General features: G+C 40.3%; 1 protein-coding gene across 1 annotated transcript in view; it reads right to left on the reverse strand.

Annotated features, from left to right (window-relative positions):
* LOC124622260 (centrosomal protein of 135 kDa) overlaps nt 1–27,590 on the reverse strand; it is a 362,362-nt gene that overhangs the window by 261,926 nt on the left and 72,846 nt on the right. Inside the window, exons 7-8 of the mRNA XM_047147922.1 lie at nt 22,392–22,587; nt 11,464–11,735 (exon numbers count right to left, since the gene is read on the reverse strand). Of these exons, the coding sequence (XP_047003878.1) occupies nt 11,464–11,735; nt 22,392–22,587 (468 nt within the window). The remainder of the gene's footprint in view (nt 1–11,463; nt 11,736–22,391; nt 22,588–27,590) is intronic.

The raw sequence follows: 27,590 nt of genomic DNA on the forward strand, positions 1-27,590 counted from the left end.
GATAAATGATTTTCCTGAAATCACAGTATCTGCTCTCTAACAAACTACACAGCAGATTTTATTACGTAGCCTATGCGGCAGTTTGTATGTATATTTCAGATATCATTAATCATATTTTATCGATATTATCTTCCCTATACAAAATTCAATAAAACCCTCAATATGGTTTGCCTATATCACTGCACACATCAGAAACTATCTGAAATACAGTAGCTTATCGAAATGTGAAACAGGCACTACTGTAAGTGTCTCCAGTTGCCAACCAAAGAGAAAGTGCTAGCTTTTCTTCAGGTGGTGTTTACCATCAGTAATTGGGGTTCTGCTATTAAATTTGCTCCTCAATGGTAATGAGAAGCCACCAAAAAGTGCCAACTGTTGTATAGGGACTGAACAAAAAACACTTAACTATGATGTGAAATGCATACCTGAACATAAAAGGAGATACCGGCCACACTTGAAACCTGTGCTGCTATATACGACTACAACCGGCACCTGTAAATGTCTTCAACACATTGCAAGTCTAAGTTGTGGTCAGAACACTGTTTTGTGTAGTTGTGAGTACATTTGGTTCAAGCTAAGTGAATTCAAATGTGGGAAAATTGTTGGTGCTCATACAGTGGATGCTTCCATGACCAAGGGACCCAAAGTTTTTGGTGCTTCAAGAGCCACAGTATCAAAGATTTATACCACATACAGGGAAAGCTGCAAAACATCAACCGCTAAGTCACACCATATATGAAAGTGTGTGCTGAGTGATAGTGATGAACAGCCTTCAAGAGGGTTGTGGAGAAAAGGAAGAGAACAAAGCCACAGAAGTCACTGCAGAACTGCATGTTGCACTCACGAACTCTGTCTGCACCAAAACAACATGAAGGAAACTTCCTAAGCATGGAACTGCAGGGTGAGCTGGAATTCCAGAACCCTTCATCAGTGGTGCAAATGCCCATAACAGGAAAACATGGTTTCGAAGCCACAAAATCTGGGTTATGCAGCAATGGAAGGAAGTCATTTGGTTGGAAGAGTCTTGTTTCACACTGTTTCCAACTTCTGGCCAACAGTACATCACAGAAGTGAAACATGGTGGGAGGTCAGTGATGACTTGGACAGCCATATTGTGGTATTCCATGAGTCCAACAGTTACTCTGCAAGGTCACATTACTGCCAAGGATTATGTGATCAGTTTGGCTGACCAGGTCCGTCCCATTTTACAACACTTGTTCTCCAATGGTGGTACTGTATTCCAATATGACAGGTGGCCTGTTCACAGAGCTTGCATCATCCAGGACTGGCTTTGTATGCATGAGGATAAATTGTCACATCTCCCTTGGGCACCTCTCACCGGACATACTATTTAGCCTTTGTGGTCAACTTTGGAGAGCAGGGTGTACAATCGCTATCCCCTTCCATAATTGTTACCTGGACTTGCCACTATTTTTCAGGAAGAATGACTTAAGATTCCCTTGAAAACCATGCAAAACCTACAGTTATCCATTCTGAAACAACTAGAAATTGTTTAGAATGCCAATAGTTCTCCTGCACCGTATTAGGCATGGTAATGTACTGCATTTTTGGCATTCCTTTGTTTTTGTCAACTCCCTCCATGTGCAAAGTCTGACAATAAAGCTAAAGGGAAGCTGGAGTTGCAATTCAGTAATGACCGTGCTACAACAACTTGTTTCCCACTTACAAACAAATCCAGACAACAAATTAGTCTTTTCCTGTGCCAATTTGTATATTTCATCAAAAACAGTGCGCTCACCATGCAAAATAATCCTCTCTGAATATATTAAAGTTTTGCATTGTGTTTCTAACTATGTAGTGTTTCATTCTGTGTGCTGATTATTCTTTTCTGTTCCCTCCCACATAAATGCTTGTTCAAAGATACAAGCCAACAGTAGTGAACATTGGCGAACTCCAGTGTAAATGAGACTTCATCCCCACTATACCTCACACTTTGGTTCACGTACTTCTCTTTTCAGTTACTCTACTCTACTTATCTGATTAAGTTATCCACATTCTGAACTTCAGAATGCCAGAATTTTATGGAATATAATGGCTGTTATTTCTCCGTGCTCTCAGCTATATTACTGTACTAACATAGCAAGGCCATGTTGGCTAATGTTAAAGGGCCACATTAGTTAACGATGCGGTGAACTGTGCCTGTAACTTCTGAAAAGGCTGCTGCCCATCTTCGGAAAGCATGTATTAGTCTGGACTCTCCTCAAATACCCCACTGACACTACTACACTTAAGGTTTAGCTGCATGCAAGTCTCCTCACCATGGCATTGTTCATGGTTAAAGGGAGGGTTCCCTATCTAAGGTCTTCAAATTCAATAGTCTAAACAGAATATTCTACAGTATTTAACTAGCTGAAATATGAACAATTTGCATCTTTAATTTCCTGAACTGTAAAAATAGACAGACTGCTGACACAACCTACAGGCACAATTATTATTATAAAAATATAAATGTCCTCGGTCTGGAAGGGAACACTATTATCTTCACCACCCATCTCCTAGATTCACCAGTCATCTTACGTTTCCTGGTACATAAAAATTTATGTTACAATCTGGCATAACTGATATCCATAGCTGGATTCCGATAGTATAAGAACTTGGTAGAGCATGGGTCATATGCAAATACCACACAAGTGTGATAAATGGTTACATTAGACTAAAAGCAGTGCAAATATTTCCTACTTAAGGGGTAAACACTGATTTATGTTAATAAATTTTTAATAAGAACAGTCACAATCAGGAAGGCTAAATGGTAAACCACTTCGAAGCGTATTTTTTAACCTTTATGAACAATACTCCCTTTTGGCATCACGGTGGTGGCATGCACATCACAAGATACATCCTGATCGATGACCATTCAACCAATGCCAACAATTCACAGAGACTGGTCACATCTGAATGCAATATACGAACGTTACTCCTGATGGTGTCTCCAGTATGCTCAATAGCAGCTCCACCCAACACCCCATCCAAACATTGTTCGCCAAACCATTCTTACACAATTCAAGAATGGTGTGTGGTGCATCGTCTTGCTAAATGTACAGGTTACCTGCTGGGTCCTGTTATGATACAAATGGATGCACAGGATCAGACAGCTGGTTTTGGTATTGTTCACTGCTGATACATTTAAGCTACACATCAAGGGGCCCCTTTCATCCTACATTATCCACAAGCTATCTCCAGCACATATATGAACAGTGCCCCGTTGGCAAGCAGGCTATGCACTTTTCAAGGCACTCTTATCTGCCAACAACTTGCAGAAATGTGTACCACAATTCATCAGTCTACATGACCCTTATCCATGCTTAAAGTATCAATTGGCAGTATTCTGTTCCCATGATTTTTTTTTGTACCCTGTGATGAGAAAAGGTATAAATGTGGAGTAGTTGCTTTCATACCCAGTAAATAGATGGTGATTTCTGGTTGGTATGGTCACTCACCAACTGCTATTGTCCTACACTGACTTAAAGAGTTATTTCCTGCAGTGTGAGTGATAGTCAACATCAGCCCCAGCCAATGTACCATACAGCTTCTCATAGCAGTTTCTCTTGCAACAGTGGTCACAGCTGAACCCAGTGTTTCCTCTGAATTGAGGTACTCAAGATAGACCTATACCATATCTTGTGAATGCCCAGAACATTTGCAACCTGAGATACGAACGTTCCAATTGTCTGAGCATTCATTATCTGGTTATGATAAAAGTGTTGATATCACATAGCTTTCTCATGCTTTATATGACTGCCATGCCAACCATCAGTGCAAAATCCGATGACATCTATGTCATGTGAAATGCCAAAGTATGCCATTCGCTGTGCTAACAGGCAAGATCTCTTCTCCCCAACACAACTGCCATGTATAATTCAATTGGTCGTGAGTATATGTATACAGGGTGTCCCAAAATAATGTATACATTCTTTGAAACAGAATATCTCTCTAATTAAAGGAGACAGAAATACAGTTTTTATGGGTAATACTTTAGAAGCTGGTGAAAAACATAACAAAGCTTTCTTTTGTTGCAAGATTGTCAGCAAACATGGCATTATCATTCAAACAATGGAAATGGGTGCTAAAGTGTTACTGGAAAACAGAGAATGTGAGTGCAGTACGCTGACATTGGAGAGTTTAATTTGAAAAACCACAATCGACAAGAGTAACAATTACAAGAATCAGAGATAAGTTTGAGGTTGAAGGAACAGTGCACGATATCAAAAAGGGACACAGTAGACGAAAGAAGTTCGACAGACAATGAGAGTGTTGATGCAGTAATCCAGGCATACACATGTACCCCAAAGAAATCTGAGGCAATGCTCTCATGAGACTGGGATCTGCAGAAGCAGTGTTCATAGAACTCAGAACTTTAAGCCTTACACTCCAAGACTTATCCATGCTCTTAACGAGGGTGATCCTGATAGGTGAAGCAAATTTTGTGAGTGGTTCATTAACAGATGTTAAGAAGAGCAACGTTTTCAAGATCGAATTGTTTGGTTAGATGAAGCAACATTTAAACTTGATGGAACAATCAACTGCCATAACTGCGTGTATTGGGCCAGGGAGAATCCATATGTAACCGAGCAAAGGCATGATAATCTACCAGGAGTAACAGTCTGGTGTGGTCTGTCTTCTAGAGTGTTAATTGGGCCGTACTTCTTTGACAACACTGTCACAGGTGACTTGTACTTGGGAGTGTGGAGTATCCCACTCAATCTCCAGATTTAACTCCTCTAGACTTCTACCTACAGGGTACTCTCAAGAACACAGTTGACGCTGCGAGACCACACACAATGGATGATCTTAGAGAGTAAATTGAGTAACCCTGTGATGCTGTTCCATTGGAAACAATAAAACTGACATGTTGCTCAGTTGTAAGTCGTCGTCGACGGTGTATTGCGATGGACGGACACCAGTTTGAACATTTACCACCTTAAGCTGGACCATGAGGCACCCAACACCACTAAAACTGTATTTCTGACCCCTTTCATTAAAGAGATGTTCAGTTTCAAAAAGTGTATACATTATTTTGGGACACCCTGTATTTAACTTGATTGGCTGTTAATCACTAAAAAAGAAAAATCAGAGCAACACCGAAGACCAGTGGCATTAGCCCAAGGACTATAATTACCCATTTGTTTCTGCACCTACACTTATCAGTTAAGGAGTCAGGTTTTAGAAGATCTGGCCTTGCACATCACACTTTGAGTTGTTAAACCTGTTCATTTATCTGTAAAGTTCTTTTTTCATAAATATTTTCAAGAAAAATCAGTAATAATATAGTGTTATAGTTTTTTTGTACTTTTTAATGTAAAAGACTGAAAAGCAGTGAAGCTGTGGCATCCTACTGACTATGTCACTGCAGTCACATCAATGCCTGACCTGTAGTACTCTTCACTGCTGCTTTTCAAATTCCTGCAAGCAAGTTTGTCTGCAAAGGTAACTTTAGATGACTGTAGGTGAGTGCGGATGACAAATAATTCATATGTCAGGAGGTTGCTTGTTAAAGCTTTAGTTCAGCTTGTAAATGTTGCACACAAAACTTCCTCCATGGATATATTTGCAGAGCTGTTTTTCTTGCAGTTTTCTTACAATATACAGTAAAATATTCCGGAGGTAAAATAGTCCTCCATTCGGACCTCCGGGCGAGGACTACTCAGGAGGATGTTGTTATCAGGAGAAAGAAAACTGGCATTCTACGGGTCAGAGCGTGGAATGTCAGATCCCTTAATCGGGCAGGTAGGTTAGAAAATTTAAAAAGGGAAATGGATAGGTTAAAGTTAGATATAGTGGGAATTAGTGAAGTTCGATGGCAGGAGGAACAAGACTTCTGGTCAGGTGAATACAGGGTTACAAATACAAAATCAAATAGGGGTAATACAGGAGTAGGTTTAATAATAAATACAAAAAAAAATAGGAATCCGGGTAAGCTACTACAAACAGCATAGTGAATGCACTACTGTGGCCAAGATAGATACTAAGCCCACACCTACCACAGTAGTACAAGTTTATATGCCAACTAGCTCCGCAGATGACGAACAGATTGATGAAATGTATGATGATATAAAAGAAATTATTCAGATAGTGAAGGGAGACAAAAATTTAATAGTCATGGGTGACTGGAATTCGAGAGTAGAAAAGGAAGAGAAGGAAACGTAGTAGGTGAATATGGAATGGGGGTAAGGAATGAAAGAGGAAGCCGCCTGGTAGAATTTTGCACAGAGCATAACTTAATCATAGCTAACACTTGGTTCAAGAATCATAAAAGAAGGCTATATACATGGAAGAAGCCTTGAGATACTGACAGGTTTCAGATAGATTATATAATGGTAAGACAGAGATTTAGGAACCAGGCTTTAAATTGTAAGACATTTCCAGGGGCAGATGTGGACTCTGACCACAATTTATTGGTTATGAACTGTAGATTAAAACTAAAGAAACTGCAAAAAGGTAGGAATTTAAGGAGATGGGACCCAGATAAACTGACAGAACGAGACGTTGTAGAGTGTTTCAGGGAGAGCATTACGGAACGATTGACAAGAATGGGGGAAAGAAATACAGTAGAAGAAGAATGGGTAGCTTTGAGAGATGCAATAGTGAAGGCAGCAGAGGATCAAGTAGGTAAACAGACGATGGCTAATAAAAATCCTTGGGTAGCAGAAGAGATACTGAATTTAATTGATGAAAGGAGAAAATACAAAAATGCAGTAACTGAAGCAGGCAAAAAAGGAATACAAACGTCTCAAAAATGATATCGACAGGAAGTGAAAATGGCTAAGCAGGGATGGCTAGAGGACAAATGTAAGGATTTAGAGGCACATATCACTAGGGGTAAGGTAGATACTGCCTACAGGAAAATTGAAGAGACCTTTGGAGACAAGAGAACCACTTGCATGAATATCAAGAGCTCAGATGAAAACCCAGTTCTAAGCAAAGAAGGGAAAGCAGAAAGGTGGAAGGAGTATATAGTGTGTCTATACAAGAGCGATGTTCTTGAAGACAATATTATGGAAATGGAAGAGGAGGTAGATGAAGATGAAATGGGAGATATGATACCGCGTGAAGAGTTTGACAGAGCACTGAAAGACCTGAGTCGAAACAAGGCCCCCGGAGTAGACAACATTCCATTAGAACTACTGATAGCCTTGGGAGAGCTAGCCCTAACAAAACTCTACCATCTGGTGAGCGAGATGTATGAGACAGGTGAAATACCCTCAGACTTCAAGAAGAATATAATAATTCCAATCCCAAAGAAAGCAGGGGTTGACAGACGTGAAAATTACCAAACAATCAGTTTAATAAGCCACGGCTGCAAAATACTAACACGAATTCTTTACAGATGAATGGAAAAACTGGTAGAAGCTGACCTCGGGGAAGATTAGTTTGGATTCCGTAGAAAACTGTAACACGTGAGGCCATACGACTTATCTTAGAAAATAGACTAAGGAAAGGCAAACTTATGTTTCTAGCATTTGTAGACTTAGAGAACGCTTTTGACAATGTTGACGGGAATACTCTCCTTCAAATTCTGAAGATGGCAGGGGTAAAATACAGGGAGCAAAAGGCCATTTACAATTTGTACAGAAACCAGATGGCAGTTAGAGTCAAGGGGCATGAAAGGGAAGCAGTGGTTGGGAAGGGAGTGAGACAGGGTTGTAGCCTATCCCCAATGTTATTCAATCTGTATATTGAGCAAGCAGTAAAGGAAACAAAAGAAAAATTCAGAGTAGGAATTAAAATCCATGGAGAAGACCTGGAAGAGCAGCTGAATGGAATGGACAGTGTCTTGAAAGGAGGATATAAGATGAATATCAACAAAAGCAAAACGAGGACGATGGAATGTAGTCGAATTAAATCGGGCGATTCTGCGGGAATTAGATTAGGAAATGAGAGGCTTAAAGTAGTAAATGAGTTTTGCTATTTGGGGAGCAAAGTAACTAATGATGGTCGAAGTAGAGAGGATATAAAATGCAATGGCAAGGAAAGCGTTTCTGGCGAAGAGAAATTTGTTAACATTGAGTATAGATTTAAGTGTCAGGAAGTCGTCTCTGAAAGTATTTGTATGGAGTGTAGCCACGTATGGAAGTGAAACATGGACGACAAATAGTTTAGACAAGAAGAGAATAGAAGCTTTCGAAATGTGGTGCTACAGAAGAATGCTGAAGATTAGATGGGTAGATCACATAACTAATGAGGAGGTACTGAATAGAATTGAGGAGAAGAGAAATTTGTGGCACAACTTGACTAGAAGGAGGGATCGATTGGTAGAACATATTCTGAAGCATCAAGGGATCACCAATTTAAGTATTGGAGGGCAGCGCGGAGGGTAAATATCGTAGAGGGAGACCAAGAGATGAATACACTAAACAGATTCAAAAGGATGTAGGTTGCAGTAGGTACTGGGAGATGAAGAAGCTTGCACAGAATAGAGTAGCATGGAGAGCTGCATCAAACCAGTCTGGACTGAAGACCACAACAACAACAACAACAGTAAAAAGCTTGGATGACATGCTTTTACAACAGTGGGTTTCTTATCTTTACAGTTTTTAAGACCAAAACCTTTTATCATTTTTTATAGATTCAGCATATGACTAAAAGGGCAATAATTTGACATACTCTTCTAATACTGCGGTATACTCCATAATCTTTGAAAGTGCTTCTACATAAATCCCTTCATGGCAAATTATGTTTTCTTTTCTATATTTAGACAGCTGTTCTTTTAACTTCCTCAAGCATAAAAGGAACATCAGGCAACAATTACTGTATACAGGTTCATTTTGTCTTTCACTTTACCATGTGCTTCACTGACATTTATCAATTTTTCACCTGTGAATATACACCTCACTCATAACCTGTCAGAGTCTATTCAGCTTCTGATCAAGGAAGCATTACCTTTAATGCATTCTCAAAGTACCAAGGAACATATTATCTGGTAATTTTGCAGAGATTAGCCCAAATTAAGAGTTTGTGCTGATCTGTGCAATTTTCCCCAATATGTTTATTTTTGTTCTGTTTATTGGGTTACACTTACACTATTGTACTTTCCAATCTCAACATACTCGTGACACCTTGCCCTCACCTGCGATCCAGAAAATTTTGGGTATACTGGTCTCACTGAGAGCATTTTAAACAGAACACACACACTGTAGAGCTCAAGTGAGCTTTCAGTTCCCTGGTAAGTTATTTTCTAGGTGTATGCAATATCTGTGTTACCTAAATGGATGTGAAAAGTTATTTTGCAGGAGTGTCAATATTAAAGCCTGAGCCTCATGTTATGAGTCATTTTAAGTTGTGTTTACCTTAGAACATATGTTTCATTTCTTTTTTTCATCTTCAACTACTCCAGTTTTCTCGCAGAACTGTGACTGGCTAGAGTGACATTTGTGCTGCTTTCTACATTTGCTCAATTATTATCTACTACTACTACTACTACTACTACAGTATGTAATTGTTCATTTTCTCAATTTGTGCCCTCTGACCCTGACTGAAATTCATTGCCAGTTGAGTGAGACACGTGGTGACGGTGTCACAGATGTGTCGAATGTGTATTCATTGGTGAGACAGTTCAAAGAAGGCAGAATGGCGTGTGACAGCAAACCAACACAATCTCTGCCTCACAGCCACTGGTCTCATGACATGATTGACTGAATGGAGAAAATTACTCTGGAGGATAACTGTATGAGTGTGAAACACATTGCCTCCAAATCCAGCATTTCTGTGGGGTCTGTGGACATAATCTTGTGTGAAGACCTGAATATGTGCAAACTGTGTGCCATGATCGCTGACAGATAATCACAAGGCTGCAAACATGGCCTGTTGATGATGGCATGAATGGAACTTTTCAACAATTGTGACATTGGATGACACAAGAGTGCCACTTTCAATTCAGAAACAAAGTGCCAGTCAGCTCAATGGAAGCACTGTCACTCATCATCATGAATAATATTTCGACTAAGCTGTGCTAAAAAAATGATGGGGGCATGTTTTACAGCAGTGATGGCATAATCCTTATACATTGCATTCCAGAGGGCACTACAGTGAGAGATGCATCCTACACCAAGATGTTTCAAAGAACAAGCTCCTTCCAGCATTGCGTGAAAAATGCCTGGAAACATCTGCAGATGTTCTTTTCCACCATGACAATGCATCAATACCATGGGAGAATGCAAGATTGCAATGTCTCCATAACAACTTTGATGTGATTTTTCATGCCCCTTCTCATCTGACCTGGCTCATAGTGACTTTTGGCCATTTTCAATGATGAAAGATGCATTCCATAGTCACACATCCACTATGCTGCTACTGTGTCAGTGCTTTTCCAGTGGTCAAACCAGACTCCTAAAGAAGTGGCCACAGTGGCCATGGAATCACGGCATTAGAATTACAAAAATATTTATGACTGCAATGAGATTAGGTCAAGAAGTGACAAGTTTCACAGTTTTCATGCGATCAGCTAGTGAGAATAAAACTGACAATGTTATAACTTGAATGCACCTCATTATTATTATTATTATTATTATTATTATTATTATTATTATTATTATTATTATTATTATTGAGTGAAAGTCACAGCCAGAGACTGGATTCTGGCGAAGAGGATTTATAAAATCTGTTTCCTGTTGTAGCAGAATTTGAAACTGTACTATCCTGGTTTGTTCAGTTTTGGCAACAAAATCATTTTCAGGTTGCATTCACGTGTTGAAATATCATGAGAGCACTGAAAACATAGGTTTGTTATCAGAAGTTTTCCTGCTGAATTCTGAATTTTATCTATTACAGCTTGTTCAACACATGTCTATCTAATTTTCAGTTTATTTATTTATTTCAATTTCTGTAACATCACGAGGACATGGAATGTGTCAAATTGTACAGAGTTCAAATAAAACTTACATGACAATATTATGAAAAGGAAAGTTGCCATGCACCATATAGTGGAGATGCTGAGTCGCAGATAGGACAATAACAATATGATGCAAATAAAATATTTATTACAGAAAATATGCTGAATTAATGCAACATTAAGTTTCGTTATGATTGGATGAGTGATGTATCCAGGAAGCAAAGTTATGCTAAACATTAAAATAAATAAAAACTTTAATACAAAAACCAAATTTTCAGTTGTCTATGATAGTGCCCAAAATGAAATGAGAGTGGTAAAAGTTCAAACTTAACATATACTTGAGAAGACAATAAAGATGAAAAATGCGATACAGACATTGTATATTATACTGTTCTTGAGAAACAACAAAATCTGCCTTTTTTAATAGAATTTGATGGTTTACACAATCAAAGGCCTTTGAGAAATCACAGAAAATACCTCCTGTCGACAGCTTCCAAAATTTGATCTCTGACATAGGTACTTTGAATGATGGCCACTGCTGTAAGGAAAATTCACTGGTATGCTACCCTTCTCTAGCAACTAAATTAATTTCTTTTAAATATATTAACATTACTTACCTGTGCCAATTCTGACTCAGTTGCCCCATTAGACTTTGTGCTTCGAAGTGGCTCCTGTTCTGTGCGCCAAACATTATCCGCCCTTAAATTAGCGGCATCTCTTTCGGCAGCCATCCTTTGTGTTGGTCCACCATTTGTAGATGATGAACTTCTTTCATCTGGTGACACTTCTCTTCCTGATGGAGCTTGTCTGTTCTCAAACTCAATCAACTTTTGTCTGATACTTGCATTCTCCTTATTTATTCGATCAATTTCTTTATTCAGATCATGTTCTAAATGGAAAGAGGAACTAAAGGTACTAAATGGTTATTAGGGAAACAGCCAAAAACTTTATGACTATAACAATCAAAAACAGTTTTATTAGTATTCCATGAAGGAAAGTTATCACCAAAATAAAACTATAATCATATAAACACTGGAGGAAAACTGCATACAAAGCAAAGAAAATGTAACAAAAATGCTAATAATTGGAATTGGAAGTTCTTTCCTCTGCTGTAAGAGGAAAAGAGAACTGAGAAACTGTACTCTTTAATTGTTAAACATTACGAGGTCAAAAGGTTATAGGTAATGGAGATTCTGCAGGACTGAACAACAGGTAATTTGATGAAGTACCCTAAAAAAGATAAACAAATATCCAGTCACATACTAAAGACATTTCAAAGTGGTGCAAGATCCCCTTTCCCCCCACATTTCTAGTCTGATGTGCCTCCTTTGCCTCAGGATCCATCAATAAGACTATTACCTCCAATCATTCTCCCTCATTTTTCCAGATGAAGGACCTCTGGTTCAGAAAGACACCATTTTCTGCACATTTGGTTCATGTTTACTTTTGTTACCTAATATGTAAAAGATTTAATTTTAGTTTCTTATGCTTTATTGTCTGTATAGAAAATAGCTGAAATAGAAAAAATAATAAAATATTTTAAGACATTTAAAACTCAACAGAAGGAAAATCAGGAGTGCAAAACAGAAACAAAAGCTTGTGGTCACAAAAGTAATTGCACACCTCCACTGCTTAATAGGTGTAAGTAATACTAACTACCTTCTCTTTTAAAGTATTAACATGACAATGGAATTTTATCTGGAAACTAAAATATGATTAATACAGAAAAACCTATGCCACATTTTGAGATTTTGGATACCCACATGGTAAGATGAAAAGGTAGCAGACTGCTAACACACAAATGCATGTGCACAACACAACTGAGAAGAAATGAAGTCCTGTACAGAATACACACAAAAATGAAATGTAAAAGTTGAGAGTAATAATAAATTAGGCTCAAACAGCAATTAAATGGTCTGCAGTTTTAATGCAACATGATCATTTTTGAGGTTTCTAGTCTCATCTTCAGTTGTACATGTAAACAGTTCCCACATCTTGACAAGGACTTTACATTGTTGATGGAACTATGGCAACAAAGTGTCATATGGTAAATTGAGAACAAGAATAAATTTGCCTCAATACAAAGTATAGTGAAGCTGTAATTAATGACCACCTAATGGATCTTTGTGGGAAAAGTGTAAAGTCATAAAAAATAGTTGTGGTTTTGGTGCCAAGAATTTGATAAATACTGAACAGGTGTGTGAAAAAAGTGAATGTTAGGGCGATCAAACATACTGAAATATCGCTGACTCAGCTAGGCACTAATGTAGTGTACAATTCAGAGTGTTACTATAGTACATGATATTTGTGGTTTTTCATAATCAAAAGTTTGTCTCTCCAAGAGTTTGGTGTTTTAATGTGCTATTAGGTAGTGAAAACATTTCTGATACAAATGAGAAGACGTATGACTTTTTTAAAAAAATACTTTCTGGAAATGTGAATGTTAATAATGTAAGTTAAAACATGCGAGCAATGAATATGTCATTGTTCAATGGTGTATAAACGTGTAATTTACATTTTCTTAAAAGTCCAGATTGCACGTAAAAAAAAAAATAAAAATAAAAAAAATAATTAAAAAAGTGCGTGGGTGAGTATTAAGTCACATTACAAGTGCAAAATTTTGCATAGCAAAGTGTAGAGGTCCAATGTAAAAAAAATAAAAGAGTAAAAATAAATTGGGCTCAAACAGGAATTAAATGTTCCGCAGAATGATCAGTAATTTATGTCTGTCATAAAGAAGTAAATTTTACAAAAGCTTATGAGGGCATTAATTACTGATGGAAATGCTAAATTATTTATCACTTAAAAACTTTTTTAAAAGTTGTTCCTGTATAATAAAATTAATTGCAATTGATTTTATAACTAAGGGACGAGATGTAAAAGGGTGGAAAAAAATATGGATACACCAAAAATCAATACATTACCATGCCTAGTATGGTGTAGGAAACCTGCAAACCAAAACAGCTTCTTCCAGTCGTCTTGAGATGGATAAATACAAGTCTAGTTTTCAAGGCAATCTTATACCATTCCTCCAGCAAAATTGTGGGAAATTCAGGTAACAATGATCATGCACTCTTCTCCGCAAAGCAGACCACAAATACTCACTAATACTGAGATTTGGTGGCTGTGGTGGTCAGGGGAAATGCAACAATTCATCCTCACCCTCACAAACCCAGTCCTGTATGATGCAAGCTGTGTGAACAGGGTCCCTGGCATCTTTGAACACAGCATCACGATGGCAGACGAACATTGTATCGCAGGATGGACACGATTACCCAAACTGGTCACATAATCCTTGGCAGTAATGCAACCTTGTAGAGCAACCATGGAGCCCATGGAATACCATGATATGGCTGCCCAAAGCATCACTGAACTCCTACCACATTTCACGCTTGAGATGTAAACTCAGCCAAGAGGTGGAAATAGTGTGAACAAGACTCATCAAACCAAATGATATTCTTCCATTGCTCAATAGTCTAGGTTTTAAGGCTTCACCACCATGTTGTCCTATTATGGGCATTTGCACAATTGAGTGGTTTTGGAATCCCAGTTCGTCGTGCAATGCCTTTTTGTCATAATCTCTTGTCTTTTTGTCATGATCATCTTCTATGACTACCCACCATGATCACTCAACACACACTTTTCTCTGTGTCAGTGGATGGTGTTTTTCTGCTTTCTCTGCATATGGTACAAATTTTTGATGAGGTGCATCTTCAAACACTAAACACTGTGACTACCTTGGTTACAGAAGCTCCCACCGTAATAGCACAGGCAATTTGACCTCATTCACATTCTCTTTGCCCCTATGTAATGTAGCTGGGATTCCAAAACCACTCAGTTGTGCAAATGCCCATAATAGGAAAACATGGTGCATACAACACTGTTCTGAGCATGACTAACACTTGGAAGGTATGGAGGATGTTGCACCAGTGCTGTTCATGGTCAAACAACACAGCTCAACCTTCAGACTTGGCTAACACCTCCATTTATATCAAAGCACACATTTTTCGTTGCATTCCACATTTTTGTCCAACCTCTGTGTTAACTGTTGAAAATTTATAAACTGATACGTGGCAATAGCTGAATAGTCTGTCTTTGTTTTTGTCTCGGGGTTTCGTCATGATTGATGGCTTACAAATAATATACTACATCAAATGAAAAAAGTGTGTTTTAACTAAAGTGACAGAAAAAACAGCACCACTTAGAAAGAGCTGTGTGACGTACACGAAAGTTAGTATGTCTTTTTCTACACCTCAAAGATAAAGTCTACTCAAATTTCACACCAGTCGCATAAGAGTGGTGCTAGTAGTGTTACTACGAGGATGCGAATCAGGTTTGCTTTAAATACATAGTGTAATGCTCATGGGCATCCGTTACTCTTGACACTGGACGTGGCGAGTTGAAGTTAATCAAGAACGCCTTTGTGGTGACAAAGGCAGCATTATCAACACCTCACTGAGTTTGAATGATGTCGTATAATAGGGCTATGAGAAGCTGGATGTTTCTTCTGTGATACTACAGGAAGACTTGGCAGGAACAAAGCCACTGTATATGTTGCTCCAGCAGTGGTCACGTGAATGTACAGTCGCAAGAAGACAGGGCTCCAGATGGCCTCGTGGCACTACCGAGAGGGAAGACCATTGTGTTCAGCGTATGGCTTAGGCACTCCATACAGCATCTGCAGAAGCAATCTGAGCAGCAGTTGAACTACAGTGACACCAAGAACAGTTACAATTCAGTTACTTCAAGGACAGCTCTGAGCCAGACACTCTGTAACATTCTTTCCACTTACCCTAAACCACCGCTATTTGCAACTTCATTGGTGTCAAGGGAGAGTACATTGGATGGCAGGGTGGAGCTCTGTTGCTAGTTCTGCATCTGTGTCATTGATGACCATGTGCTAGTTCAGGGCAGACCAATTGGGGGCCTGCAACCAACCTGTCTGCATGCTATACACTTTGGACCTGTATCTGAAGTTATGGTCTGCGATGCGATTTCATATGACAGCAGGAGCACTCTTGTGGTTATCCCATTCACCCTGACTGCAAATTTGTAGGTCAATCTGGTGATTTGACCTGTTGTGCTGCCATTCATGAACAGCATTCCACAAGGTGTTTTCCAACAGGATAACGCTCAACCACATACCATTGTTGTAACCAAACATGCTCTACAGAGTGTTGACTTGTTGCCTTGACCTCCTCAGTCATCAGATCTGTCTCTAATTGAGCACATATGGGACACCATCGTACGATAACTACTGTGTCATCCACAAACAGCATTAAGCATCCCTGTATTGACTGACCAAGTGCAACAGGCATGGAACGCCATCCCAAAAACTGACATCCGGCACCCGCACAACACAATGCATGCACATTTGCATTTTTGGATTCGACATTCTGGCAGTTACACCGGTTATCAATGTACCAGCATTTCACATTTTGCAATGACTTAACTCACACTTACATTAACCGGTGGTCTTGCAATGTTAATCATTTAAATATGTTATCTACACAAATGTATTTCTGAAGTTTCATTACTCTACATTAAATACTTTTTGGTGTTGTGATTTTTTTTTCCCATGAGGGTATTTATCAATTCGAGGACTAACGAAGTAATTTTGAAGCTAAGTAATATTTGTGTGGTTTTACGTACTGCAATATTCAGTAATTGGGTAGTACATTACAACATCCACAGAATTTCTTAACACTGACCTAGAAACCAATGAAAATGCAGATGCAAAACTTTTCGTATAATTTGAGTCTGATTCTCAGCCATACTAATATATTATTTACAAATACTACTTGCCATGATTTAGTGTTTGCAATGGAGTATTTCAACATACAGCAATCTGCGGACAAAGTATTAGGCCTTTTATAATCTATTATCTGTGCTATTTCCATTTTGAGTTTACTCCTGATCCAAAGACAAACTGACCTCCACTTCCTGTTCAGTCACTACCGTATCAGTGAAACATTAGTGTGGAACATATCTTCATTGACTACTTTCTCTAGAATGTCCACAAAATAATTTGCAATAAGAAAAATAAAGTGAACAATACACTGCTCTCTGTTAAAATTCTAACTCATAGACAGATAGAAAACAATGGAAATTTAAATCATTCTGCATAGTAGGAAGAGTAAATGATCAAACTTGGTGGTGATTTCAGGCTATGCAATGTGTGGAATTTGGTACAAGAGATGCCACTTGTGACGACAACAATACCTCTAAAATGGATGAGCATTAAGTCGAATTGAGCTTGCATGACAAACAAGGGTATGTCACGTCATGCTGCTTAAACTCTTAAGTTAAGAGTTCATCAATGCTAATGGCTGACATGTGATGGCATGGCATTTTCTCAGAGACCCTTAGATTTATGTCTTCAGTCATTGAATGATCTGGAGAAAGTGGTGGCCAATGCAAGAGTCAAACACACTTCGTATTGAGGTAGTCAGAACAGCACAGGCAATATGTGGTCTTAAGCTATCTTGTTGTTAAGATAACATCTTTAAGAACTCTAAGATAGTGCATATACACTGACCTTAAAGCACAAATGTAGACATTCTTGTCCAAATTACCAGCTTTGTGAACCAGAGGTGATTATGTTCTGCCCTAAATGGTGCCCCATACCATCAAATGGGCCCATATAATGATATACCATCAAATGGGCCCATATAATGAAGTCAAATGAATTCTGGCATTTTTTGTTCTCCTCAGACCCTCCACATGTTGTGATGCTGCATGCAGAATTGGAACTTGTTTGTAAAGATGAGGAGCACCATTTCTGTATCCAGCATTATCACAGGGTGCACAACTCAGCACACATCTCTCTCTTGCCATGGCAAGGGAAGCCACAACAATGATCGCCACACTGGCAGTTCCTGGTGCTCCAGATGGTACATCTACAGACATACCTGCAAGCTAACATACGGTGTGTAGCGGATGGCACCCTGTACCATCACTAGTCATTTCCTTTCCTGTTCCATTCACGAACATAACGAGGGAAAAATGTTTATGTGTATCTCTACAAGCCCTAATTTCTCATATATCATTTTCATGGCCCTTACATGAAATGTATGTTTTCAGCAGTAGAATCATTCTGCAGTCAACTTCAAATGCCAGTTCTCTAAATTTTCTCAATACTGTTCCTCAAAAATAATGTTGCTTTCCCTCCAGGGATTCCTATTTGAGTTCATGATGCATCTTCATAGCATTTGCATGTTGTTTGAACCTACCAGTAACAAACCTAGCAGCCTGCCTCTGAATTGCTTCAATGTCTTTCTTTAATCCAAGCTGGTATGGATCCAAAACACTTGAATAATACTCAAGAATAGGTCGCACTAGTGTTCTATATTCAGTGTCCAGTGCAAATGAACCTCATTTTCCTAAAATTAACAAATAAACCAAAGTTGACTTTCACTTTCCCTACCATAATCCCCACATGCTAGTTCCATTTCATATCGCACTGCTATGTTACACACAGATATTTAGACGACATGACTGTGTCAAGTAGGACAGGACTAATGCCTTATCTGAATATTATGAATTTGTTTTTCCTACTCATACACATTAACTTAAATTTTTCTACGCTTAGAGCTAGCTGACATTCAACACGCCAACTAGAAACTTTGTCTAAGTCATCTTGTATCTTCCTACAGTCACTCAATTTCAGCACCTTCCTGTACACAGCATCAGCAGCAAACAACTGCAGACTCCTGTCCATCATGCCTGCATATCATTTCTGTATATAGCACTCATATCAAACTTCCCTGGGGCACTCCTGACAATACACTTTTCTCTGATGAACATTCACCACTGAGGACAACATACTGGGTTCTATTACTTAAGAAGTCTTGAGCCACTCACTTAGCTAGGAACCTATTCCATATGCCCGTACCCTCATTTAGAGTCTGCAGGGAGGCACCATCTCTAACAATATGGAATCTGCCTGTTGCCCTTCAACCAGAGTTTCCACTGTACAACGTGAGAAAAGGGCAAGCTGAGTTTTTCACGAGTTATGCTTTCTAAAATCATACTGATTCATGGACATAAGCTTCATGGTCTCAAGAAAACTTATTATACAGGAACTAAGGATATGTTCCAGGATTCTGCAGCAAACCAATGTTAGAGATATTGGTCTGTAATTTTGCAGGTCCCTTCTTTTACCCTTCTTCTATGCAGGAGGCATCTGCACTTTTTTCCAGTAGCTTGGGACTGCACACTAGGTGAGAGATTCTTGATAAATGCAAGTTAAGTAAGGGGCTGGTGCCATGGAGTATTCTTAGTACAATCGAACTGGAATCCTATTGGGACGTGGTGCTTTATTTGTTTTCAACTTTTTCAAGTTGTTTCTCTACATTAGGGATGCTTATTACTATGTCATCCATATGGGAGTCAGTCTGATGGTCAAAAGATGGTATGTCCACACAATTCTCCCATGTGAACTATTTCTTAAATGTGAAATTTAAAACTTCGTTAATGAGTGACTGGATGGAAGCCTTATACCCACTTAGCAATTATACATAGGACCTGGATTTTCTCTGGATCTCAGCCAGATCTTTTGTTAAGGTATGGCAGTAGTAGTAGTTGTAAGCTTTGCACAAAGCACAGATGCTAACACCCCTACTAACCTGTGCCTATCATCATATGCGCATTCTCTTTTGAACCGAAAGTCAACAGTCTTTGCTTACTCGGCATTTTTGGAATTTCACTGCTAAATGACGGTGGATCTTTCTGTCCTTAATCCACTTGCTAGGCACATTCTTGCCCAGAGGATGATTTACAATCTGTTTAACTTTGAGCAGATTCCTCTATGTCCATCATTTTGGAATTAAACAATGTCAATTCATTGACTAAGTGAACTGTTAACGACTGTTTATCTGCTCTTTCTAGGAGAAATATTCTCCTAGCCTTCTTGACTGATTTATTACCTTTTGTAATCATAGTCGCTATACTGACACTGTCAATAAGGTAGAGCCTGTTTGTAGATACAAGATATTTCCATTCTGTTTAGGCTGCTGAACTAGCTGTTTAAGACCATTTTCAGAAAACATGTTCAAAAGTACTTCATAAGCCTGTCAGTTTGCAGCCCCAGCAACAAATCCATTACTTTACCAGTCCATATTAGTTTAGTTAAAATCACTTCCAACCATCACCGTTAAAATCTCTTCCAACTAGCACTGCACACTACAGAGCTGCTAACTGTCAGCTTTCTTTGAATGACTCTGGAACTACCATAGTGGAATCAGATGGCTGGTAAAAAATCCAACAATTAACTTTGTTTCACCTAGACCTGTTATACACGACCAGATAACTTCACTGTCATACTCAACTTCGACCTCAATAGACACAATATTTATGTGAACTACAAAGAAGACTTCCCTCCCATGGCATCTTAACTTGTCTTTCCGATGTATGTTCCACGACTCACTAAATCCAGAGCTTTCTACTTTGGGTTTCAGCCAGATTTTGGTCCCAAGAATAATCTGAGCACAAGTGTTTTCCTGGAGGGCAGTCAATTCATGAACTTTGTTATGAATACATTGACAATTTACTGATAAAATTTTCACAGTTAAAGTGTCTATAATTTGAATGTGGTCCGACTTCCCTTTCTGCATATCGACTGGTGAGAGTTTATCAAAATACCTCAAAACTACCACCCATCCAAAAAAAACCACTCCACAAGCACTCTCCTACCCGAGGAGCTGCTTCCTTTGTGTTGTGCACCCATGACTCATCAAGGAGAGTCCTACAAATCACCACTCAATAACGCAGAAGTAGAAATCTGCAGCCAACACTGTCACAGAGTCAACAAGCCTTTCGTTGAGACCCTTCATTAGCTTCCAAATCAAAGAATTCCGATCAACTCTGGGAACAATGCCGCAAGTTGTGAGCTCTCCTTGCATCCTGTGAATGAGGCCAGCAACCTTCATCACCTCTGCCAGCTGCTTGTATAACCTATGGATGGCCTCCAAGGCCAAGTGTTGGTGCTCATGTCAGCCATAACTTGCAGATGATTGCACCCTGCACACTCGATTGCCACAGGCAAGGCGACTTCCACATTTCAAAGAGGTCCCCCAGTAGTGCACACTGGCCTCCTTTCCAGCCCTTAACACTGTCTTCCTAAGTGGCTCCATAATGTGCTTAATGTTGGAGCTGCTGATAACTAGCTAACCCCTGCCCACGTGTGCCTGCTTGGGCCCTGCTGAAGTAGCAGCCAGCTGTCCACTCACAGTGTGAATGTGCGAGGCCACATGGCCAGTTTCCACACTGGGCCTTCACCTCGAGTGATGCAAAAGTGTTACCACCCACCACTCCTTCTGCTATGGGAGCAGATCCACTGCATTGGGTACACTGGGAGGTGCCTCGGCAGCAGAGCCCCTGAGCATTGTCTTGTGCAATGCACCAGATTCTACCCCAACGCTACGCCCCAAGGCAGCAAACTAAAGATGACACAGTACCCAAAAGTACATTCAGCTGTTTGTGAAATGCAGCCAGTTCCTCCTACATCTGCACACAGCATGCACACAGTCTACCCATCCCAGTATTACTAACTTAAGAACTGACTATAAAAGTAGAGACAGAAACCTAAATATGCAACTTGCGTATCTCCTGATGTGTCATAAGTGGAGGCTGATGTCTTATGAGCTGTGAAGCTGGCTGTTCAGAAGAAATGAAAACTACATTATAGACTACCTGAATTTACATTTACACTTAAGAACACAAGATTAAACCTCTTTAATAGAAAAACATGCACAAAATTTAATATGATACTAATGAAACACAGGAAAAGCTAAATATATAAATTGCTGCTCTGGAGATGTGCACAGCACAGGGCCTGTCTGGCTACTCATCTTGCTGCGAACAAGACCATTTTCTAACTGAAAGTATGTGAGATGACCATACAGTACTGCACGGCCAATCTGGCAGTGTGTCTGTCCTCTTGGACACTAGTCACACGGAGCACTTGAGATCTTGCTTGGCGCAGATTATAACTGTCAGTTCAATATTCAAATGCCACTCGTTGGATCCTAAGCAGCAAAATTATCCAGCAATAAAGCCCCAATCTCACTAGGATACAATTCTGCCCCTGTCAAATTCTGAGACATGCTAGTAGACATTTTTCCTTCTTACAGAAGTTATAACATGATCTCTTCACAAACATTGTTGGGCGACCCTTTTATACATGGTCTATGCCTCACTAACCACACGACCAACAATGTCCATGTTCACTGGCTGGTGCAGAACTGTCACCTAGGCTCCAACCCAGTTGCCCGTGTGTCAACCTTTTGTCCACTCCTGCTCACATGTGTCCACGGAGACCCAGTTGCCTGCCAACAGGTGTGTGTATTGGAAGAAAGTAATCTAGATGCTGTTACTTCTACCTACTTTGTATGTTTTACTGAAATGCTTATAATTTCCATATTAAAGCGTGCAGTACACTCCAGTCTAGTTTTGCATCTGTTGCGCAGCATCATCACAGAGTTGCAGTTTTAATGGCCAGTAGCATACAAGGTAAAGATAAGAATGCTTACAGCTATGGACTTACCTATTACAAGGAGGTTATTGATTTTTTCAGAGAGGCGTCTGTTTTCTGACTGGGCTTTCTCCAATGCACGCTGAGCATGCCTAGTATCTTTCTTGGCACTTTCCACATCAGCTTGAGCTTCTTGTTCATTGCGTTTAAGCTCTAGAACTTCCCTTTCCAAGTCACGTACTTGAGCTAGACTTGCATCTAGTCTCTCCTGTGTGCAGAACACCTGGATTACACTAAGCTTCGAATAAAACGCAGTAGTATCGAGCTGCAATAATTAATGCAGCAGAAATGCCTGAAATGAAAATTAATGGAACACTTTCCCAAATATTGCTTATACAAAAGAAGTCATGCAGCTCATTGGAACTTTTGTAATGTTACTCTATTGTGTGATACACCTATGAACCAAAATTAATGGATTTTCAATATACACAAAAAAATTTCACATAGCTGTCGTGTGAACCAAAAGATGCTCTGGCAACATTGGGACAGGTGACATAGTGATACAATTAGAAAGCACGCTGGAAAACTGGCCACAGGTCTTGGGAGGAGTAACTGCATTTAGTGTACCTTTTCTGGAGCATACAAAATGCCAATATAGGGTAGGACAACCTGGTATTGCAATATAAGATGTCTGATACTTCCCCATAGTGTGGATCAAGTTGTCCAGCATGACTTGCTGCAGCACCACTGCTAACAAGTGCCATCTGGAAATCGGCAGTGATCGATGTGGTTACCAGTTAGATTAAAGCCCAGGGAGCAAACTGACAGCTATAAGTGCATGGTGTCTGTGATGCAAGTGCTCACCTACCAGATTATTTCTCTGTGGCTGGAAATTATCATTCAGCAGATGCAACCCAAATCGATATGAACTAAAGGAAAGGCACACAGTGCCTTCTACGATATCATCCATATGGGCTGCAGCTGATGCACAAGTATAAGGATACACAGGCAATGATGTATGTGACACTAACAGGCCTCAGAAGAGAATATTGGTGACACCACCATCTGTCCTTCCCACAATATTGAATATCTTTAATGTGTCCCAAGAATTTATCAAACAAATAGCAAAAATCACTCTAGGTTAAACTGTGAGGAATCTTATTCATAGGACACTATTCCACAGCACCTGGCTCATTCACTGCAGGTGAAACACCGCATTCATTAAGTTTGATAGCGTGCTGGTGTGACAATAACTCATTTGCCGTGTCACCAAGGGTACAGAGCAATCCCCTGAAGCTAATGATACACAATCTGGTGGAGCAATGCTACATAAGGTAACTACCCTAGTATTGGATTGAAAAATGTGATTGTAACAGTAAATTACCAAAGCATTTGTGACAACAAAGTCCCTGAATTTGCCACCCCTCCAGGAAAGAAGTCATACTCAAATTACACTCTGAACCAGCAGGTGGATGAAACCAAACTGCAAAGCTTCTAAATAGACACATCAAAAAAAGTATTGCGTTACCTCAGTTCTGAGAGTTACAGAACCTGTATAAAAAATTGAAATGAGATCAACATACATCATTTCTGCCCTTTTTATTGCTCACAAAAAGCACACATTGCATGTTGTACCACCATACAGCGAGACCTTCAGAGGTGGTGATCCAGATTGCTGTACACACCGGTACCTCTAATACCCAGTAGCAGGTCCTCTTGCATTGATGCATGCCTGTATTCGTTGTGGCATACTATCCACAAGTTCATCAAGGCACTGTTGGTCCAGATTGTCCCACTCCTCAATGGCAATTTGGCACAGATCCCTCAGAGTGGTTGGTGGGTCACGTCGTCCATAATTATGCCTTTTCAATCTATCCCAGGCATGTTCGATAGGGTTCCTGTCTGGAGAACATGCTGGCCACTCTAGTTGAGTGATGTCAGTATCCTGAAGTAAGTCATTCAGGTGATGTGCACGACGGGGGCGCGAATTGTCATCCATGAAGACGAATGCCTAGCCAATATGCTGCCAATATGGTTGCACTATCGGTCAGAGGATGGCATTCACGTATCATACAGCCAATAGGGCACCTTCCATGACCACCAGCAGCGTACATCGGCCCCACATAATGCCACCCCAAAACAGCAGGGAATCTCCACCTTGCTGCAGTCGCTGGACAGTGTGTCTAAGGCGTTCAGCCTGACCAGGCTGCCTCCAAACACATCTCCGACAATTGTCTGGTTGAAGGCGTATGCAACACTCATTGGTGAATAGAACGTGATGCTAATCCTAAGCGGTCCATTTGTCATGTTGTTGGGCCCATCTGTACCACACTGCATGGTGTCATGGTTGCAAAGATGGACCTCACCATGGACGTCCGGAGTGAAGTTGCACATCATGCAGCCTATTGCGCACAGTTTGAGCTGTAATGTCCTGTGGCTGCACGGAAAGCATTATTCAACATGGTGGTGTTGCTGTCAGGATTCCTCTGAGTCATAATACGGCGGTAGTGATCATCCCCTGCAGTAGTAGCCCTTGGGCAGGCTGAGCAAGGCATATCATCAACAGTTCCTGTCTCTCTGTATCTCCTCCATGTCTGAACAACATCGCTTTGGTTCACTCCAAGACACCTGGACACTTCCCTTGTTGAGGGCCCTTCCTGGCACAAAGTAACAATGTGGACGTGATCGAACCATGGTATTGACCGTCTAGGCATGGTTGTACAGACAACACGAGCCGTGTATCTCCTTCCTGGTGGAATGACTGGAACTGATCAGCTGTCGGACCCCCTCTGTCTAATAGGTGCTGCTCATGCATGGTTGGTTCTGAGCACTATGGGACTCAACTGCTGAGGTCATTAGTCCCCTAGAACTTAGAACTAGTTAAACCTAACTAACCTAAGGACATCACAAACATCCATGCCCGAGGCAGGATTCGAACCTGCGACCGTAGTGGTCCTGCGGTTCCAGACTGCAGCGCCTTTAACCGCACGGCCACTTCGGCCGGCCATGCATGGTTGTTTACATCTTTAGCCAGTCTAGTGACATCTCTGAACAGTCAAAGGGGCTGTGTCTGTGATACAATATCCACAGCCAACGTCTGTCTTCAGGAGTTCTGCGAACGGGGTGACAAAATTTTTTTTGATCTCCAACAAGTTCAATTTTTTCACAGTTGCCACCACCTTTTACATAAACACCTGATTGTATATAAGCTTACTGTGTCAGGAGACGTCAGTCGTCGGGCAGCAGCACGAGCAGCAGCATTGTGATTTATCATGCGGCACTATTACATGAGGAGGAGATGTTCGCGTCTTACTGTTTATAAAGCAGGACCACTACTGGACTGCATGACTACAATTGATGAATTCTAAAATGTGGTGCTGGAACTGTTTGTCCATTTACTACAAGTCTTCAAGCTAAGAGTTGTGTGAGAGAGGTGTGAGAGAGGTAGCCATAAAGTTTTGATTATATTTAAAAAAACTTGAAATTCCCACACCACATTAATGTAATACAGTACAAGATAAGCCAAAACAAAAATGGCACAGCCTATCTCCATTTTATTAGTGGGCTGAATTGACATATACACTACGTGATCAAAAGTATCCAGACACCTCCAAAAATATACGACTCATATTAGCTGCATTGTGCTACCACCTACTGCCACATACTCCACATCAGCGACCTCAGTAGTCATTACACATCGTAAGAGAGCATTTACTTGTGTCATATGTCCGTGCGTGAGATTTCCACACTCCTAAACATCCCTAGGTCCGCTGTTTCCGATGTGATAGTGAAGTGGAAACGTGAAGGGACATGTACAGCACAAAAACGTACAGGCCGACCTTGTCTGTTGACTGACAGACCGCCGACGGTTGAAGAGGGTCGTAATGTGTAATAGGCAGACATCTATCTAGACCATCACACAAGAATTCTAAACTGCATCAGGATCCACTGCAAGTACTATGACAGTTAGGTGGGAGGTGAGGAAACTTGGATTTCATGGTAGAGCAGCTGCTCATAAGCCATACATCTTGCTGGTAAATGCCAAATGACGCCTCGCTTGGTGTAAGAAGGGTAAACATTGGATGATTGAACAGTGGAAAAATGTTGTGTGGGGTGACAAATCATGGTGCACAATGTGGTGATCCGATGGCAGGATGTGGGAATGGTGAATGCCCGGTAAACATCATCTGCCAGTGTGTATAGTGCCAACAGTAAAATTCGGAGGTGGTGGTGTTATGGTGTGGTGGTGTTTTCAATGGAGGGGGCTTGCATCCCTTGTTGTTTTGCTTGGCTCTATCACAGCACAGACCTACACTGATGTTTTAAGCACCTTCTTGCTTCCCACTGCTGAGGAGCAATTCGGGGATGGCGATTGCACCTTTCAACACAAGCAAGCACCTGCTCATAATGCACGGCCTGTGGTGGAGTGATTACATGACAATAACAACCCTGTAGCAGACTGGTCTACAGAATCCTACAGAACCCTTCCGGATGTTTTGGAATGCCGACTTCGATACCTCTCCTCAGTGCAGCACTCCGTGAAGAATGGACTGCCATTCCCCAAGAAGCCTTCCAGCACCTGATTGAACGTATGCCTGCAAGAGTGGAAGCTGTCATCAAGGCTAAGGGTGAACCAACACCATATTTAACTCCAGCATTACCGATGTAGGGTGCCACAAACTTTAAAGTCATTTTCAGGCAAGTGTCTGGATACTTTTGATCACATAGTATAACTGCAAACAAGAAATTAATCGTACAATTTTATTTTTGTTAGGTAATACATAAAACTTTATGACTACCATCTGTAACTACTATTAGTATACAGTGTATACTGGAGAGAAGCAGATTACTTTATTTAATTCCAAGGCTAGTGAAAAGCTAAGTGATGATCAAGATTGCAGGAAATAATTTTGCAAGTGGGTTCACAGGATGGTGAAACATGAACTGAGATTTATGGGTAGCAGTTTTTGGCCAGATGAAGAACAGTCCAAACTTAATGGAGCTACCAATCAACACAATTGTGCTTACTGGCCTGAAGATAATCGCTTCATAAAAACACCTGGTTTGAAGGTGTGGTGTGGCTAGTCTCCTATCAGGTTCACTTGACTTTTCTATTTTGAAGGTACTGTAACTGGAGGACAGTACCCAACGAGGTTTTCCTTTCCATTTGCGCAAAGTATGGCAATTATACATTTGACAAAAGTTTGATTCCATCAATAATTAGGCTGTGGCCATACACATCTTAAAGTCGTCTGGTAACATGCGTTGCCA

Source organism: Schistocerca americana, chromosome 7 (genome assembly GCF_021461395.2).
Source record: "Schistocerca americana isolate TAMUIC-IGC-003095 chromosome 7, iqSchAmer2.1, whole genome shotgun sequence".
NCBI lineage: Eukaryota > Metazoa > Arthropoda > Insecta > Orthoptera > Acrididae > Schistocerca > Schistocerca americana.